At 45.2% G+C, this 20,069-nt stretch overlaps 1 protein-coding gene across 1 annotated transcript in view; it reads left to right on the forward strand.

Annotated features, from left to right (window-relative positions):
• DCAF12 (DDB1 and CUL4 associated factor 12) overlaps positions 1-20,069 on the forward strand; it is a 304,177-nt gene that overhangs the window by 91,203 nt on the left and 192,905 nt on the right. Inside the window, exons 3-4 of the mRNA XM_085628764.1 lie at positions 3,754-3,960; positions 14,371-14,431. Coding sequence (XP_085484890.1) covers positions 3,754-3,960; positions 14,371-14,431 — 268 coding nt within the window. The remainder of the gene's footprint in view (positions 1-3,753; positions 3,961-14,370; positions 14,432-20,069) is intronic.

The raw sequence follows: 20,069 nt of genomic DNA on the forward strand, positions 1-20,069 counted from the left end.
AGATGGGGGGCAACCGCCATACCGACAATAGCGGAGTGGAAAACTGATTTAGACTTGACAGAACAAACGATATTGTAGAGGGTGCCAGAGTAAATGTGAAAAATGTGGGGAGCCTCGCAGACTTATAGGGGTGTATAGAGGAAGTAGCGTAGGCATTGTCAATACATGTTGTGTGCTGCTATTGTTAATACCTATGTACTATTGTTTGCATAGAAAAAGAAGCTATGGTAATCCAATGTAACTGTTTCTTAATTGTACTGATCACTGAGCAAGTATTAATAAAAAGACCTAAAACAAAAATTACTAAACAGGGGACCCTGCTGTATCTCGATCATGTCATGACCTCACTTTGTTTATAAAATAAACTCCATAAGCACGTTAAAAAAACAACCTGGCCACTCGGGTAGAAGTGTTCTTCTCTGGTTCACAAATGGTTTGTTAACGAATTTGATGTACACTGGATGTTAAGAGTCCTTTGCAACATAACTTTAAAGAACTCTAGACATTACAGTATTTCCCCTGCCCTCCACTAAGATTCACAACAGTGTAGTTCTTTATTCTATTATCTGAGGGCCTGTTTTATTACTCATAAGTCAAGTCCTCACCCCTCCTGCTGACTTTTTTCCATCAACTCTTTATATTGGTTTTTATACCGCCAACTTGAGCCAAATCCCATAGGCTGAAAAAAAAAAAAAGTGTCCAACAAGAAAAATATTTAAGTACATCTAGCTGACCTGCTATCTTCACCCTAACCCCACCTATGAAATAGCTAATACACATCATAGTAAAACAGTTAATTCATCACTATCTTGTCCCAAACAAGTATAACTGAACTTTTGTCAACCACACCAAAATCATAACCTTGCACAGCCATATCAAATTCACAGCATTAGTAACTATTCCAGATAAAATCTCAGGACCCTCAGAATTTGAGGACATTGCATCTCTAGTGATTCTATCAACCAATAATTTGGGATTGTTATATTAGCTATTGTAACTGTTGGTAACATGCGAAACCAGAATCCTGCCGCACCTTCTCCTCCATACTCAAATCTCCCAAAGCCGAGATCAGAACAGTTAGGCCCCTCGGATGTTCAGTATAACTGCACCTTTTTAATATGCCTCGAGCTTATTCCAGAAAAGTTGCAGTTTCTTCCTACGCGCTTCTTAAGTTCAGAGCCTTGATAAAGCCTTCTGCCTTTCCCTTAACAGTACTGTCATTTCTTTCCAGTAACTTGACAGTCAATGCAAAATCTATGCTGTCTTTGTCGGCTAACTTCAACTTATCCTTCCACCTAAGTGGATGGGGGCAGTACGCTCTATCTCCTTTCTGCTTACATTCTTTGCTTCGTACTGGAGAGAGTGCCATTCAGGTACAGTAATCGGCCTTCCTGATCTTAGAAAGAAATTATGAATCCTGCTTCTTGTCATATTTGCATCCTAGATAGGGAGCCTTCTGCCAGGTGGACTTTTCCGAAACAAAAAAAAAGTCATTTTCTCATTGACAATTTCATCATGCTCTGGTTTTGCTTGCTCTGAGGGAAAGTGGGTGTTAAAAGGCTGCAAATGGGCTTTGTGCTGTGTAGATGTTTGAGGAAAGTATTCTTTCTACCACAGTAACACAAGAAATTGATCTAAAGCCTAACCTCTGTTCTATGAAAAATTTGTTTCGCAAATGCTTGTTCGGTCTTGCGCCTAGCGTTGCAGTGAGTAGCCCTGCTCGCGCAGCGAGAGACCTCTTGTAGCGGGTTTCAAAAAGACAGCACGCATTTGGCCAAAGGCGGGCGCATTGCTCCGCCCAAGGCCTATTGGTGTCTATTACGCGCACCGCTGCCATGTGGTTTCAATTATTGTGCCCAGACACGGGCGCGATAATTGAAACCACATGGCTCGCTGCCTGCCGCCTGCTCCCCCTCTCGTTTTTTAAGGTATGGATTACCAACGCCTGTAACAGCGCACATTGTGTTCAGTTAATAAGTTTGGCCCGGAGATTATCACCTTGCTCCAAATAGCTATCATGTAGCAGTCAAACACCAACACAACAGCGCCTCTTGGGACCTCGCAGATCTTGCCGCACCTTTGTTTTAATACCAGAAAGCACACGATATGACTCGCCTAAATCAATGATGCAACAGCAGACTGTAGAAACGCAGGAAAACAAGTCACCACATTTACACTGACCGAAGGTTCTCCAAGATCACAATTTTCAAGTCAAAACATACATTCAGCTGATCTGGGCTTATTTTGTTCAGCGTCTTTCATATATAGCTACAAACGGCACCAAATTCCTCTGACCTGTGAGAATTACAAGGCTGCGGTGATTTACAGCATGCAGGTTCTCAAAGAACACACCAACCCGTTCCATCCATAAATGGGTCAGCAATGGGGGTGGGGGTAGCCTTGGAATCTTGCATGCTGTAATGCTCACATTCCGGGCTTCAGTCGGGTAGTCAGCCTGTAAAATTATCGTGGAACGGGCGAATCTGTTCTCTCCCCTCCCCCCCTCCCCCCCTCCTTGCTCGAAGCATGAAATCAATGAATGACTTCTGGTCGCTGGATGTTCATTCAGAAGACCCCAAGAGCAAACACAATGCCGACCTGTTATTAAAAACGGAATAAAAAACAAATGGAAGAGTAAAAGCACCTACCACTGCCTCGCAATCTGAACGTTCTCATACAGCTAACACAGGAGCTTCTACTCCCACACAGCTGTTCTGAGCATGCCCGCAGGTTCTAAGCCAGCTTAGGACGGAGCATCTTGGGATTGGTAGTTTGCCCGCGTGAGCTACGTAAATGTAACCTGCTCTAGGAGAATACAGTTCCCAAGCTGGCAAGTAATTTTCGAAACGATGCTTGTATTAGTCACCGTCACGGTAAACAAAATACAAGGAAGAGCATCCCCGATCCAAGGACAGCGGTGGTGGTAGAAGAAATTTCCTACCCTCTTCTGTACACACGCTAATTCATTTAAATCTAAATACAAAACCTGAATGTACCCGTCGTTAAAGCACGGCTGCAGTTTGCATCTAATTTCCCCATTAAATGCCCTCTCAAGGCTAGTACAATTACTCCCGATATTGCAGGTTTTTTATGCAGCAGAATGAGTTAAAAATGTACTTTTTAACATAATTGTCACTAGGACATAGCTACCAAGTTTTCAACAGGCCTATGTGTGAGATTTCCCTGTTTTCAGTGTGCCTAACTGAGTGTGACATTCTAAGTAGAGAACAAGCATTTGCAATGCAATAGGTCTCGCATTTACACGAGTTTGAGCTATTAACATTGCAAATAATGCCTTTTATTTTTGTTTTCGTTTTTAAACCATAAATAAAAGGCATTGTCATTTACAATGCCAATAGCTTAAACTCGCGTAAATGCGAGACCTATTGCATTGCAAATGTTTGTTTTTCATTAAAGGTGTAAACCTCCCATGATTTCAAGAGAGAATGCTACTTTTTTTATTTAACCACATATCAACCCTCTTGACTTAATGGGTATTACATTTGTAGTCATGAGGCTAGAATTGCACGCACCAAGTGCTGGGACAGCCCATTACTACAGTGATTTGGTTTGTGGCACTGGTGAATTGTGAATCCCGTAATTGTCTGGCCTTCAACATATGCAATTGATTTGATGTCATTTAAAGTTTACTGTTGTCCATTAGTAGCACTATTCTTGAAATTTACTCAGACTTGTAGAGAACTCATACTGCACATTGACTATTTATTAACCACCTGCAGTTTTCTGTTTCAGTTGTTTGTTGTAGATGTTCTGACAAGTCAAATAACCAGGATTCCAATTCTGAAAGATCGTCATCCTGCTATATTGAATCATCAAGGCTGCGGAATTCACGCCATTGAGTTAAATCCATCAAAGACTCTCTTAGCTACAGGAGGAGACAATCCGAACAGCCTTGCCATTTATCGACTACCAACTCTTGATCCAGTTTGTGTAGGCGATGTAAGTTATGTTTCTAAAGTATGTGTTTTTCACTAATGGTGAATCTGTGAAATAATCTACCAGTTGGAATACTTAGGATCTACCAAAAAAAGTCCTTTTACATTGTATGTTTTAGAAGTGTGATTGTGCCAGTTTTGTAGTCTGTGGTGTTGCTTAGTGTTTTATTTTTGATACTCAATATATTTTGATTGTAGTTTCAGTATAAAACAAATTTTAACAAAACCGTTTAAACTTGAACTGACTCAGATGGCCCCCACTTAACTTTCCTCATAAACTAACACCTTTTTAATCACATTCTTTGACATAAAGTATTATAGCTTCTGCATTGTAGGATCTTCATTGAAGTCATAAACACTGAATCATTCTGTGCTGCCTGGTGGACCCTAGAGCACTTTTTAATAAATGCAATAATGCAGCCTGGATGAACGACAGCTACCTAAAACTGAACTTGGAGAAGACAGAGGTCCTCGTCCTCTGACACTCCCCCACTGCGTGGGACAGCTCCTGGCGGCCCCCTGCCCTCTGAATCGCACCCACCCGACCGACCACGCCCGGAACCTCTGCATCATCCTAGACTCCTCTCTCACCTTGACCCGTCAGATCAACGCCGTCGCCTCCACCTGCTTCAACTCCCTCCGCAAGAGCTTCAAGTGGATCCCCCTCGAATGCAGAAAGACTGTCACCCACGCACTCATAACCAGCAGACTGGACTACAGCAACGCCTTCTATGCCGGAATCAATGAGACCCTGCTACACAAGCTCCAAACCATCCAGAACACCTCAGCCAGACTCGTCCTTGGAACCCCACGACACAAGCACATGACCAAGCACCTACGAGACCTCCACTGGCTCCCCATCGAGAAGGGAGTAACCTTCAACCTACTCACCCACGCCTACAAATCCCTCCATAACATCGGACCCAAACACCTCAACGAAAGAGTCTCCTTCCACGTACCCAAAAGGAACCTCCGCTTCGCCGACCTCGCCCGAGATCCTTACGTATGTGCAGAACCAGAGCAGGTGGAAGAGCCTTCTCCTACGTTGCAGCAAAGACCTGAAATAAGCTCCCAGTCAACATCAGACGCTCCCCCACACTGCACACCTTTGACTGAACTGGTGCTGCACCCTGCCCCCGCCCCACCCCCCCCCCCATATTCCTCCAGCGCCTTGAGAACCTCATGGGTTAGTAGCGCGCTTTATAAACCCCTGATTGATTGATTGATTCATAATTCTATAGGGGGTTGATGTCCATCTGATTTCTTGATGATAAATCACCATGTGTAGCCTGTCAGAGGCTCAATTCCTTTTTACTGAGAAAAAACGAATTACTCTGAATACCAGTTTAAAACCTGCATTACAGCTTATTGCTCAGAAGGTGACATTGTATGAAGAAGGGAAAAATAAATGCAGTCTGATAGGCCCATATTGTAATGAGATGAAAAAAGTTACTGCCTCTGTAAGATTCCATGAGGCTGCTCTGCCCAGAGTGAGCCCTACTGGTAATTTACCCCAGAGACCGTTCTTTTTTTCCAGCTTGTGAGTAGGACCGTGAGAGCACACAGAGGTGATTTTAAGAACTTACCTCAACTTCTTTAGACTTTTTCCACCTAATGATATAAACATTACTACAGTCCTGAAAGGACTTTTCTCCAGAATGACCTCCCTTTTCCAGAAGTGGCAGAGCAGAAGCTGTGTTAGACCCACACAAAGTCTATGTGGTATTCCTTCGTAAAGACCACATTTTGAAGGATTGTGAGTTAAAATCTGGAATGCACGCTTAAAGACACGGAAGGTATCAGGTTGAGTGGCTTGAAGGAGGAAATTAAAAAAGAAATGAAGAGGAGAAGATTGGATAGATATTTTCAAACCCTTTCTAGTAAATAGCTTGAAAACTAATCCCACAGAGGGAGATCTAAAGGCAAGTCCTCTGATAAACTACATTGTCGTCACTCTCGACGGCATTCCTTAGTGTTGTCCAAGGTAACGGTGTCAAGGGCATTGGCCAAGACTTATTCTCCTTAAAAAGAGGGTTCAATGTCACTTGAGCAACATTTAGAAGAAGAGGCAAGATCACTGCCGAAGAACTGATGTTTATTGACATCAAAACAGACAGCATTCAACATCGTCACACAGACATCACTGGACGTCAAATGAAGAACATTTACAGTCAAGATCATTATCTTCGATGTGGAGGACATCACATTGTTTGCTTTCAAGAACTTTAGCAGCTAATCATAGGCTGCCATCACCATCAAGGAAGTTATAAATGTCACTCGGATTGACTGGATCTCCATCCCCACAGGTAGCATCCCGATTACCTTTTCACCACATTCACCGCAGTTATCTCCACGGATGAGCAGCAATTATCTGAGGTTCTCCGCTTTATTATTTTCTACTGCTTCTAAAAAGAGAATAGAGACATTTTCAAAACCTATTGCTAGTGTTACTGTAACTTTAGATCCATAACCAATAGTTCCATTAGTGGATCCACTTCAAGAACCTCTACAACTATTAAACCTCTTGCCAAGAAAGGTTTCAAGATTAACATCTTTATCATCAATAAGGAAAAGGAAATTTACCCCTACACTTTCTCCAAGCTATTCTCCAGACAGATTTCCTACAGGATCAATAGTTCTCTTTGCAGCCTCTTATATAACATCCTATATGCCAACTTCTCCTGCAGCTTCTCCCAGTAGGTCCGGACCTCTCTGGTGGACGACCTGATCACTTTCTAAGAAGTCGCGGTTAGAGATGCAACAAAATTGAACATACCTTGGAAGCAACACAACTGATGGTATCAATTTATTTTGAAAGCCGTGCAAAACAGGGCGACTCCCAAACATTTTTGCGTTTAGTTACCGTCCTGTTGGAGATTGTTCAAGAATATCTTTTTACCACTTGCTACAGTTGAAGCTGCAACTTATAAGAGTGGAATCTAAACCAGATTCAGTAATAGTAACCTCATTAACGAAAGACGCTCTTCAGCTCCAGAAGAGGCATCTCCTCCGCAGTGTGAAAGTAAGTCTATGGATGCAGTTGGTCAGATGATATGTGGGACAGTGGCCTCTCTTCATAAAAATGCTAATGCTGTTGCCCTTCTTAGTTGTTACTTAATGGAGATTTTGAAGGAATGCAATCTTTTATCAATGGTCTACCAAAATACCATCAGCAGGATTATATAAAAATGCTACAGGAGAATTTGTTGGCAGCAAATCAAATAATTAGTGTGTAGTGGACTCCACAGAATTGCGGCTTTGAGATATTGTCATGGAATAACCATAAGAAGGCCCTCATGTATGCGACGCTCCACTTTAAGATCTGAGGTACAATTGAAAATTATGAACATTCCATTCTTCATGAAAATCCCTGTTATTCCTGCGCACAGAGAAGGAGATGCAGAAAATGAAAAATGAGGTAGTTACATTAAAGGCAGTAAGTTTGAAACAAGGATATACATTCTTTAGAGCAAAGTACATGTCTAGAGATCTAGGGTCCTGTCTAACAATCTAAATTTATCAGTAATTCACATTCCAGGAAAAATTAATGTACAAGCAGATTTTTTTTCAGTGGTTGCTACGAAGAGTCTCACGACTGGTCAATACACAACTAAGTCTTATGGGATATTTTCCACGAATGTGGAATTCTTTTTGTGGATCTACTTGCTACGAGAGAAAACAAAAAATGTCAAGTCTTCACATCTAGGCTCCCAGAGCGAGGATCCCTTGGGAATGCTCTTTTTTTATTTTTATTGTAGCCTTATAGCCCGACGTAGCGGGCTATACTGGCTATTAAAGCCCGCTCCCAAGTTAAAGGCCCGAGCCCAAGGCGAGGAACTTTAACAAGGGACCGGGGCTTTAATAGCCGGTATAGCCCTGCTATGAAGGGCTATTAGAACATTCTGCCACTAGAGGGCAGAATGTTCTAACAAATAAAACAAAGGCCTCTCGGAGCTCGAGGGGATTTAAATCCCCTCGAGCTCAGAGGAGCCTTTGTAAGACATTGGAATGTTGCTCTGCGGGCCTTTACCAGCCTGTAGAAGCAGGGAGAACTCAATTTTCTACAATAGAGCTCCCAACATTCCAATGTTTTAATCTAAAGTCAGTCCCCCCACCTGGGAATGCTCTTTTGATCGAGTGATTGAAGCCATTACTCTGTACCTTTCCATCGATCACATTAATAGTGATTCTCAAACATCGAAGATTTACATCGAAGCGGACTTTAATAGTTCCAGATCTGTTGAGACAGTGGTGGTTCCGGTCCCTATAACAGATGTCCATAAAACCACACGAGGTTGCCATACAGATCAAACACATTAATGAGACTACAGGATAAAATAAGACACTGACCCTTTCAACATTGAATTTGGCTGCATGGCTCCTGAGATTAGACAGTACCTGAATCTAACACTAGCTTGTATGGACATCTTAAAAGAAGCTAAGCATCCTTCGACCAGAGCAAGTTGTGCTCTTAAGTGGAAGAGAGTCATTATTTGGTGCCATCAGAACTTAAATATTCTGACTACATTTCAAGAAGATGTAATACTTCCCTATTTATTGCACTTAGCTCAAGCTAATTTGCAGTTTTCGTCAATTAAAGTACATCTTGCAGCCAATACAGCATACACAGTCTCCAGCCCAAGTATCTTTTTTTCAAGATACCAGCTGTCGAAGACTTTTTTTTTTTTAGAGGAACTGAACAAAGTTTATCCTCCAGTTTGACACCCCCACCTGGGGAATGAAATACAGTACTCTCCAAACTAACGAGTTCACCTATTGAACCTATACATACATTTAAATTGCAGAATTCATCTTACAAAATAGCTTATTTGATAGCTATTACTTCAGCTGAGAGAGTAAGTGAATTACAAGCCCTTTCAATACCATACACAATTTTCCACTCTTTGTAGGTATGAGAAATCATCCATCTTTTCACCCTAAATTGGTTTCAGATTTTCATTTCAATCAAACCATTACTATTGCTATTTTTTTCTCAGTCCTTCAAAATATACAGAAAGGGCACTGAAACTCTTCAGTTGTTAAATGCTTTTGAGATTCTTCCTGGATAAAACAAAATATTTGAGAGAAACATCGAAACTATGTATTATGTTTGAATAAGACAAGATATGGCCACTTCTAAATAATTTATAGATAGATGGATAGTGTCTCATCATTACCAAGAAAACCTAGAGCACTCTCTGTAGGAAGGTGGATATCTGACTATGGTTACCCCCAACTTTTTGCCTAGTGTCTAGCTGGTTTTTCGACTTAGTTGGCCTGAGATCCTGCCATTCAGGGTCTCAGGCTGTCTGCTCTCTTTAAAATGGACTCCATGTACCCTAGGTACATACCTAATTGGTAAGGATCACCTTATTGGACCCTGTACAGTGTACCTTAGGTACCCAGGGCATAGGTGTACCCTAGGCCTACCAGGGGCTGCAGCATGTATTATGCCACCCCTGGCCTGGCCTTCCATTATGACACAACTGGCTGATCACTCAGCTGGGGGCAAGGTCGTGTAATCACCCCTTGCATAGGTGTAGTATTCCTATACCTACCTTATATATAGACACATGTGTACCTATCAGCCACTCCTATGGCAGGCCTTAACAATCCTGGAGGCAGAGTGCTTGGTAACATGTGAGATGGTGCTCTAGCATGAGCTGAGCCTGTCTGCAGCTTTCGGAACCATGTCCTTATAGCTGTTCTATGATATAGCCTACCATATACTCTTAAAGTGCCTTATAACCTTAAACGGTTATGGTAACTATGGTTTGGCTTTATCAAAACATGTCATGTAAGGTGTCTAACACTTTGGAATAATACCCCCATACCATTTCTGGGGATGAGGATATTCTTCCTCCCTTCTAGAGGGAGAGACATGCTAATATCCTACTTTGCTGTTTAACTCTCACCAAAGCCTCAGCATCACAAAATTGATGCTGCTGCCACAGACACGAGTCTGACCTCCTGCAGCTGGGAGCCCTCCCAGCCAGGGAGGCCTGGACAATAGGTTTCCTGCTTGGGGAGGTGCTAGCACCTCCCCAGACAGACTTTTTAGTGTATTGGGGCAGGGAGGGCTGAAGGGAATGAGACATGCCTGGGGCACACAAGGTGTTCCATGCATAGTCCAGTTCAAACCGGTGATTCCATGCATAGTCCAGTTCAAACCGGCGCTGGGGCACTCCAGCCCCAGCTCTGGTGCGAAACTGGACAAAGGAAAGGGGGTGTAGCCACTCCCCTTCCTGGTCCCACCCATAGGAGGGAACTTGCAGGTAGCCCAGCCCACTAGCTCAGTATATCAGTAGCTAGCTGAGCCCTGCTAAAGTAGATTGACCTGAATCTGCAACTTGAACAGAAACTCTGGACCTTCGACATTCGACCTGAAGACTGAAGAAATCTCCCTTGTGGCCAAGGAGTGACCACCCTGGGCAACCAGGCACCATCCAGCGACCGCTGCTTGCTTTGCGACTGAATCCTACGAGCGACGACTGCAGAGACTGACCAGCGCCGAGACTTCCAGACACCTCTGAACCAGATCCACATCTCCAGCGAAGCTGAGACCCGTGGAGGCGACGAGGGACGTGGGACCGGCGACTTGGGAAAAGTGGCTAGTAACTGACCAGCGCGACTTCCGAGGCTCCCTCGAGGCTGTGCTTGGGGAATTGAGAAGCCCCACTCCCGAGCACCATCTGCAAAGAAGACCAGCTCCCCACACTTCACGTGTTCTGCGTGGAGCCCTTCTGCACCTGTGTTGCTCGACGTGTTGTCCGGTTGCTGGCCCGTTGGCTAGTAGCCTCTGCGACGACGAACCTTTTGTTTCATCTTGCTGGTCCGGCTCCTCCAGACTGGCACCCGCTCCTCTGTGAAAGAGAAGCACCCCAGACCTTCCTGGTCTGCACCAGAAGCAAGTCCTCCATTCTGCGTGGGTTGCGTGGGTTCCGCTTGCCAAGGCTTGTTGGGTCCTGACTCGACATCGCCGCCGCCGGCAGCAAGAGCCTTCGTGGGACAGCTCACCTCCTGGTCGTCCTCGACGTCTCCTGGTACCCGTGGCTGCTGCGACAAGCTTCACCTCTTCACCTGCATCTTCACGACATCACCTGGTTCCTTCCTGGCTCCTTCCCGGCTCCTGGCTGGTGACCTAGACTCGGTCCCTTCTGCTTGCAGGTTCCTTCCTTCTTGATCCCCTCCTTGGGATCCACCGGACACTCTTCACTGACTGCCTGTCAGCAACTTTCCTTCAGGCATCCATAGAAGTCCACGACGAAACCCGACGCAAGTTCACACCTATGCACCCGCAGCCCGTGGGCTAGGTAACTTGAGTTCTCCGGTGCTCACAAGGGTATTGACTATCCTAGGGTCTAGTTTCCGAGTCTCGAAGGCCAACTTCTCACACTCTCAATCAGAAGGAAAGCAGCTACTGCAGCATGGCTCTGAAATGTACCTATAGGTGATAAATGTGAAGCAGATAGACAACAGGATGTGGGAGCACACCGCTGACCTCTCAGGCAAGGTTCACCCCTGGCATTCTGGGTAATGCATTCTCTTGCAGATCGCTCCGATATTTTCGAGTGTTTCGCCAAGGTTGGCGCAGATAGTGCTGCTCTCTAGACATGTGTTTCTGGTTTATTAACCGTCATCAGTAGAGAATACAGTCTTGTATTTTGGGGTTTGCTGAGTAGGCTGCCAAACATTATATCAGGTCCGGTACCTCTCGCTGGCGCGCAGGTGCTTCATCCACGAGCTCGTCAATGACTCAAGGGAGTACTTTAAATAGACAACAGGATATGATAATAAAGGGCTAGACACTGTTTCTGTAATTGCTTTTTTTAGTGCATTCAAACTGAAAGTAGTTCAGTGTAGGGTGCGCAGGACTGTCTTCTGTCTCGTGGTGAGAAACAGTTGTCTGATGTTCAGTATCGTGGTTTTGGCGCTATAACTGGAGTTGAAGCCTGTCAAGAACACTCGAGCACATTATTCGTTACACATGGGTAAATAGTTATACAGTTAGTACCAACTCCATGGACTTACCTACATTGAAAAGGCCCAAGATCTGTCTATCAATAGACAGGATTACTTTGTTTGCGTTCCTCTATTTTTTTAGAGGTGTGATGGTGGGACATTTCAGTTTTTTTAATGGTTATTGTTATTTAACAGTTGAACAATAGCACTTCGCATTTGCATCAACTCACATTGCCAGACATTGACCATTCACAGGTGATAATTCTCTATGATCAGGTATTCAATGTGCGTTATTCTTTACAGCATATTTCTAACAGCATTGCTTACGCACATTTCAGTTTTTGAGGAGTTTTTCCTGTGGGAATTGAGGCATTGTTGGTAATGTTCACTTTGTATGTGTACCTTGTTTCTAAATTAAAAACCTAGCCAAACGGGGAGGAGTGCTTTACATGGTCAAAGGCAAGCTTGAAGTCAGCAAGTAACAGATTGCTGAGTTGTGGACAGGTAATTCATTGTGATGTAGAGCTCTTCAAAAAGGTGAGTCTTCAATCTTTATTAAATTGGAACAGACTAGGGGGGGAAAAGGTCCGGTTTGTGTTTTTTTCTTTTTTTACACATTTCAATCTGCAGGCTGCGGGTGTGCCGAGAATGCCAGAGAAGGTGAGCTTGTCTGCAGGATAAGCGGGGTGATGGTTTTGTTAATTATACATCTGATTTTGTAGATGGTGCAGGCTGGCAAGGAAAGCCAGTGTAGTTCCTCAGGGTGGGAGGGTGACATAATCATATTTCATTACTGGATTAGGTGTACTGCAGAGTGTAGGGTGCCCCTAAAGAATGTTAGTGTGGAGTCTGAGAGGCCTTGGCGTATGGCTTTACCACCATCCAGATGAAAATATAAAGGGCTTGAATATCCATTCTGAAGTGACTTTCAGGAAGAAACCGTTTCCCTTTCTTTAGAAGAGCAGGTACCAGGCAGTTTTGGCACTGTTCCTGGAAGGAGAGGTTAATGTTGAGATGAGTCATTTAGTGAGAGTTCAAGTTTAACACCATCAAGATTCTTGTCATTGAGCCAGGTTTGTACTGTATCTTGTTGTTTTTCTAGATAAATAATAGGTTGGACAGTGTTCAATGGCTGAAGCAGACAAGGCTTTCATGTAGAGTTGTGTTTTGGAGGTAGACCTTGAATTCCTATTTAATGACTTAAGCACCAGACTTGAAGAATAGTGAAGACATTCAAAGCTTAAGAGTACACAGGGTGTGGGGGTGATTGTTAGGCAGGTAGTGAAGCATAAGGGCTAGTATTAGCAGTTATCTGACTAATGCTTTCCAGTAGCAGTGAGAGTTTGACAACCTAATTCTTTCCTCAAGGAAAAATATAACGCCTCTTAAAATGAAAGGCCAACCAATTATGGTGCAAACATGAATCTTATCTTTGTTGGAGGGCAAGCAGACTAGCTACATCTGTGCACACAATCATAAAAATCTAGTTCTTTAGTCGGCTCTGACTAGGTAGCTGAACAAACCAGTCAAAGAAGGATGACCGTGGAAGGCTTAATCAAAATGAAAATATCTCTGCAGCATTTCCAAAATGAATGTAGATTAATTCAGCTGAAAACACCAGTTTCAGAGCAGAGCTCTTTTGTAAGAGCAGCAAAACGAGCTCCTTCTGGGTGAGCATACAGAGATCATGTGGGGGGCACTGCAAACTATTTTGTGTTGGGACAAGACCTAAAAAGGTTGTCCGCCTTACCAATGTGGAATCCGCCTCGTGTAAAAGGCATCCAGAGTCATAAAATAGCAATCTGTGTTTAATTTCAAATACATTTCTGGCATAATATAGGCCTCATCAAATAGTTTCTAGGTTATAAACTTTTTGCTTTGTGCTTTCAACTGCTTTGCATTATTGAACACTCATATAACTGATGTTTGTGCTGGTTTGTAAATGCAGTGTCAAACCAGTGCTTGCAATGTGTCCACAGTGTGCTTGGACACATTGAAAGCACTAGAAGAGTGAAATGTATTCTGCTCGAAAATGCTTTGACAGAGGATTGTCTTAAATGTTCTAGATCTTTTTTTAAATGCCTGCATGAGCTAGCATTAGTGTACATTGTTGCTTAGTTGAAACTTGACACACCAACTCTGTGCTTTATTATGCCAAATGTATTCTGGTGGTTCAATCATCCAAGTGTCCAAAAATATTCTCTGCCTTTATCTGAAGAGTTTTTTCTCCCCACCATCAATAATATAAATTACTTTTTGTTAGTATTGCCACCCTCCCACCCATTTAAGTGCCTAACTTCTTCTCACACCCCTGTGATTTTATTTCTCAGTTTTGCATTTGAAAATAAAACATGAAAGAAAAGAGCTTTTTGTATAGGCAGTATTCATACCCAAGGCAGTATTGTAGCATCATATACTCTGGTTTCAAGTTGTGTATTCTTGTTTCTTTCAGGATGGACACAAAGACTGGATTTTCTCCATTGCCTGGATCAGCGACACAATGGTTGTTTCTGGTACATTTTTCTCTGTTTTGAAAATATTTCAGTTTTTGCTGGTTGCCTGCTTTGTCTACAGCCCAGTCAGTACCGTTTATCACACTTGAACCTTTTTCCTCTGAAACAGGGTGTTAGTAAATTATTAAATGTACCATGTAAAGCTTATATCTGGCAACGAAATAAATGGTGTACAGAGACTTTAATCGAACATGATCCTAATCTGTTCTAATAATGGCTAAATGTTCACATGAGGGACCCTGCTTTAGTTTGTATAGTTTGTGTGATCTACAAGCCCATCAGAAGGGGGGTGTGGCAGGAGAGTCATCACCCAGGAAGTTCTCTTTTCAGGGTCCATCGCTTGTGCTGCAGCACCAATTTATAGCTCACTGTTTAAGCATACCCTATTTATTAATAACAAGGTAGTTATGACAAAAATCACGAGTTGACACCACATGCTGAATCGGCTGTGTTTTCTTTTTCAATTTATGGCACTTTCAATAAATAACAATAAACAAAAGGAGCTTTAGAACATTTGCTCTTCTTATGGGGGATCCCTGCTTGAGTTGAGTTCGCGGACACCAAGCTCAATGAAAAGTTCTGCTCAGCATGCCCACACACTAGCTCTTGCTCTCTCTCTCTCACACACTTAACAACCTGGACCTAAAGTTACACTTTAAAATAACAAACATGTACATCATTAAACCTTTAGGACATTTGTAAACCAGTTATTGTCTTGTTTATTGGCTCCCTACTTATTGATGTTGTCATGTTTCTTCCAGTGTAAGTGGAGCTTGTTAATTGAGTGCCATCCTAGTTTAATCCAGAGAAATATGTAACTCCTTTAAACAGCTCCTGTACTGAAGGCATGGCTTTCACTGCCTGCTTATCCGCATTATCCAGACCTGCAGAGAAGTTGTATTTATTTTCCTGCTCAGTGCCAGAAGTAATCTATTTACTATGTTGATTTTCAGTCAAAGATTGTCTAAGCAATGTGTACAATTTACTGCATAATGTTTCGCACAGGTTTTTAAGCTCAAGCCTTCCAGACAACACAGCTATCTGGTTGCGAAAAGACTTCTTGAGGACGTTCTGCAAGCTTCCCTGGAAATGCATTCCACCCATAGTTCCCATTGCTTAGCATTGGTTTAGTGGTCTGTAACTCACGTTTGCTTGATACCTGTTCACTGGCTTTGTTCGGTATAGGCTGTCCAGCATGTCTTTGTCCTTCTCGTGGAGCATAGCCTTTTTACTGTATTCCTCCATTAGTGCTCGCTTCCTATAAAGACTTTTAAATTTTGTTCTTGCCACATTTGCTGTGCATTCAAAGGTAGAAGTCGCATATCTGGCTCTGCCTTCGAAGGGAGCTTGGTGTTTACTTTTCTTACTCTGGCTTCAAGTGAGAGTATTTGTGTGACAATCTTGCTGAAAGGAAAGTTCATTTTCTAGCATACAACAAAATGTAAATGTCTGTAAATAAATTGTGCACATACTTCAGAATAAATCAGAATTAGGAAAGCACCAGTAAAGCAAATTGTTTTGTAATTCTGAGGTCTGGTGGAAACAAATATTTTAATATGATCAAAACAAATCTGTACTCTAGATGATGACATTGCCACACATTGTGTGCTGTATAGTTTTATCACAAACTGTATGTGTAAATTAATGGTTCTTTCAATTGAATATGTGTTGCCTGTAATGGCATTGTGCTAACACTCCATGCATACTCCACTCTACGCCGATCGACTCTACGCCGATCGACTCTGCGCCACTTCACTCCAGACACTATGCCATTCTACGCTACATCTCTCTACACCACTCTACGCCTCTCAGCGACACTCCTCTCAATGCCACTTTACTCAACTCTACACCACTCTACAACACTTTAATCCACACTATAACCCCTCCACTTCGTTCTACGCTCCTTCACTCTTTGACACTGTGCTGCACTCCACAACACTTTGCGGACCTGCCCCCCCCCACTTCACTCTGCGGACCTGTCCCCCCCCCCCCCCCCCCACACTCCACGGACCTGTCCCCCCCCGCCCCCCCCCCACACTCCACGGACCTGTCCCCCCCCCCCCCCCCACTCCACTCTGCGGACCTGCCACCCTCCGCCACACTGCCGTCCGCCACCCTCCGCCACACTGCCGTCCGCCACCCTCCACCACCCTGCTGTCCGCCACCCTGCGGCCCGCCACCCTCCGCCACCCTGCGGCCCGCCACCCTCTGCCACCCTGCGGCCCGCCACCCTCCGCCACCCTGCGGCCCGCCACCCTCCGCCACCCTGCGGCCCGCCACCCTCCGCCACCCTGCGGCCCGCCACCCTCCGCCACCCTGCGGCCCGCCACCCTCCGCCACCCTGCGGCCCGCCACCCTCCGCCACTCTGCGGCCCGCCACCCTCCGCCACTCTGCGGCCCGCCACCCTCCGCCACTCTGCGGCCCGCCACCCTCCGCCACCCTGCGGGCCGCCACCCTCCGCCACCCTGCGGGCCGCCACCCTCCGCCACCCTGCGGCCCACCCACGTTCTGCCACCCTGCGGCCCACCCACGTTCTGCCACCCTGCGGCCCACCCACGTTCTGCCACCCTGCGGCCCACCCACGTTCTGCCACCCTGCGGCCCACCCACGTTCTGCCACCCTGCGGCCCACCCACGTTCTGCCACCCTGCGGCCCACCCACGTTCCGCCACCCTGCGGCCCACCCACGTTCCGCCACTCTGCGGCCCACCCACGTTCCGCCACTGCGGCCCACCCACGTTCCGCCACTGCGGCCCACCCACGTTCCGCCACTCGACAGCCCGCCACTGGGCGGCCCGCCCCGCTCTGCCACTCGACAGCCCGCCACTGGGCCGCCCGCCCCGCTCTGCCACTCGACAGCCCGCCACTGGGCGGCCCGCCCCGCTCTGCCACTCGACAGCCCGCCACTGGGCGGCCCGCCCCGCCCTGCCACTCGACAGCCCGCCACTGGGCGGCCCGCCCCGCCCTGCCACTGGGCGGCCCGCCCCGCCCTGCCACTGGGCGGCCCGCCCCGCCCCGCCCTGCCACTGGGCGGCCCGCCCCGCCCTGCCACTGGGCGGCCCGCCCCGCCCTGCCACTGGGCGGCCCGCCCCGCCCTGCCACTGGGCGGCCCGCCCCGCCCTGCCACTGGGCGGCCCGCCCCGCCCTGCCACTGGGCGGCCCGCCCCGCCCTGCCACTGGGCGGCCCGCCCCGCCCTGCCACTGGGCGGCCCGCCCCGCCCTGCCACTCTGCGGCCCGCCCCGCCCTGCCACTCTGCGGCCCGCCCCGCCACTCTGTGGCCGGCCCCGCTCCCTGGCCCGCCACTCATCTCTCTCTCTTGGCTGATGGTTTGATGACCCATTTTCAGTGTTCACTTGGCGTGGGTGGAAACTTGCTAACATCGTGACCTGCAGTTTACTGTACTCCAATCCCAGTAACTTTTCCTTTGCCTTCTTCTGGCAGGATTTACACTTGCTTGTGCTTCTCCTATCTCTCTTCTGATTATTTGTTTTGCACACGACTGTTAATGCTTCACCAAATGCATGAAATGATTTCATTAGATTTTCGAATACTGCTCACTCACTTCCCAATTTGTTTTCTGGCTGCTTTTTGGTATCTGCTGAGTGAACTATTTCAGGAGGTGACATGCTGAGTGAACAGAATACTTTTGGGAGGTCTCTAGTGAAGACATTTGGCCTCAGTAAAACTTACTGTGTGCTTTAAGATCAGCAAGGTTTTTGATCTTTGAAATCCAATCTCTGCACAAACTTATTCCGCTAATTCATTTGTCGTCTGGTACAAAAGCTTTTATTATGTGGTAAGAGTTCCTTTTGTCTTTTCGAACCTTCCTTAATGTATTGAAAATTACACGAGTGTGACAGATGGCCCCATCGTGAATTCTGATTGTAGGCTAAGAAGACCAATGGCCTATGCTAAGTAGCCCTCTACATAAGACAATTATATTGGTGCAAGCACTGGCTCTTCCATTGATCAGTTTAAATGTTACTCTGTGTAAGCGTTCTCTCTTTTCCCAGGTATAGACTAGTTGATAGTGCAACATAAAAATCCTGGTAGGAGTTCCTTCCCTTGGACCATAGCCTTTGTGTGCAGGAGTCAGAGCGTACTAATAACCAAAGCAGAACATTTTAAAATTGAAGCCTGTCTTCAAGTGTCGGCGAAGTGCTCTCGAACAGAAGCTAAGTAATACAACTTAATCGCTACAGATGTCTCATTTGTAACATAAAGAACATCTGTCAGGGTTGCAAGAATTGTTTCAGGTTTATAATATTTGATGCAATTAATTTAATAAAAACGGGCCCACTGTATTAGCACATATTTAAACAATTTAGTAGATATTTTAGAAAGTCTAGATGTCTTTACAGGTGGACTTGTCAATGTAAGTAATAACCTGTTTATTTATGTAGCTCCTAATGCCAGACTTGTGGTGTTTTATAAGTGACCCACATACCGGTTTCTAATATTCTCCATTTAACAGTACTCCATATTTATTACTAGGGAAGGATAGATGGCTGAGCTGGCCCTAGCAAAATTCAAATTCTTGACACTGTCTGTATTAAACACTTCAGGCAGTATGCCACCTTGCTTGTTAGTACAGAACTCACAATCTCGCAATCGGAGCTAGACAGTAGATTTGGCATCGTTTATTATCTCACACTAAATCCTTTACTCGCCTCCCAAACTTTGGTGTCTTGCTTCTGGTTTTCTGGACCTGGAAACGGCATTATGATGTGCCACAAAAAATGTATATGTTGTAATTCAAATCATAAAGCAAGAGACTACAAGATGTGCCTCAATGTATCCACCAAGACTGGGTGACACATCTCCCTTAATTTCTGGATAAATCCAGTTCTCAAGATACTACTTCTTAGTGACAGATCAGTGAGGATTGTTCCACCTACTTTTCTCCAAAGAGGCACTAAGGCATCCTCCTAAGAGAATCTGTAATCCACCTTTATGGTCTCATACTATGGGCAGTAGGAAGCAGGACATTGCTCACCAGCCTTCCTCAGAAGTGTACACATCTTCTTCTGTCCCACCAAAACTGTCTCTTCATTAGCGACAAGTCTTCTAAAACTTAGTAAGCTTCACGGTTGAAGACACCTTTTTGTTCAGTGACATACTTATGATTTCACAGAGTGCCAGAAAGCCGACTTCCGCCATCACCCTTATTTTGACTACAGGTGGTACAATGTCACTTCTTCTGTTGCATATCTAGCCAAGCAAGTTTACCCCTCCTGTTAAGAATAAAGGCTATTGAATTAGGTCTGGTGTTTGCCATCTATCGATCAAGTATTGATTTGCTTCATGCTCATTTGACAGCAGTCCACAATCTAGATTTTGCATTCACACAAGGTTCAATTCAAGAAACCGTTTGTATTTTGCCAAATAAACGCAGACTGGAAAGAAATGTACCACAAACAAATGATGGACGGACTGCTGACAATGCAGACATTCTCCCCCAGTCAAGAGATCTGGGTTAAATCCATCGTTCTTTTGCCCACTACGCCACCCCAGTTCAGACATGGCCATATGCAAGTATGGGCATGTCTGAACTGGGGTGGCGTAGTGGGCAAAAGAACGATGGATTTAACCCAGATCTCTTGACTGGGGGAGAATGTCTGCATTGTCAGCATTCCG

Source organism: Triturus cristatus, chromosome 2_1 (genome assembly GCF_964204655.1).
Source record: "Triturus cristatus chromosome 2_1, aTriCri1.1, whole genome shotgun sequence".
Taxonomy (NCBI): Eukaryota; Metazoa; Chordata; class Amphibia; order Caudata; family Salamandridae; genus Triturus; species Triturus cristatus.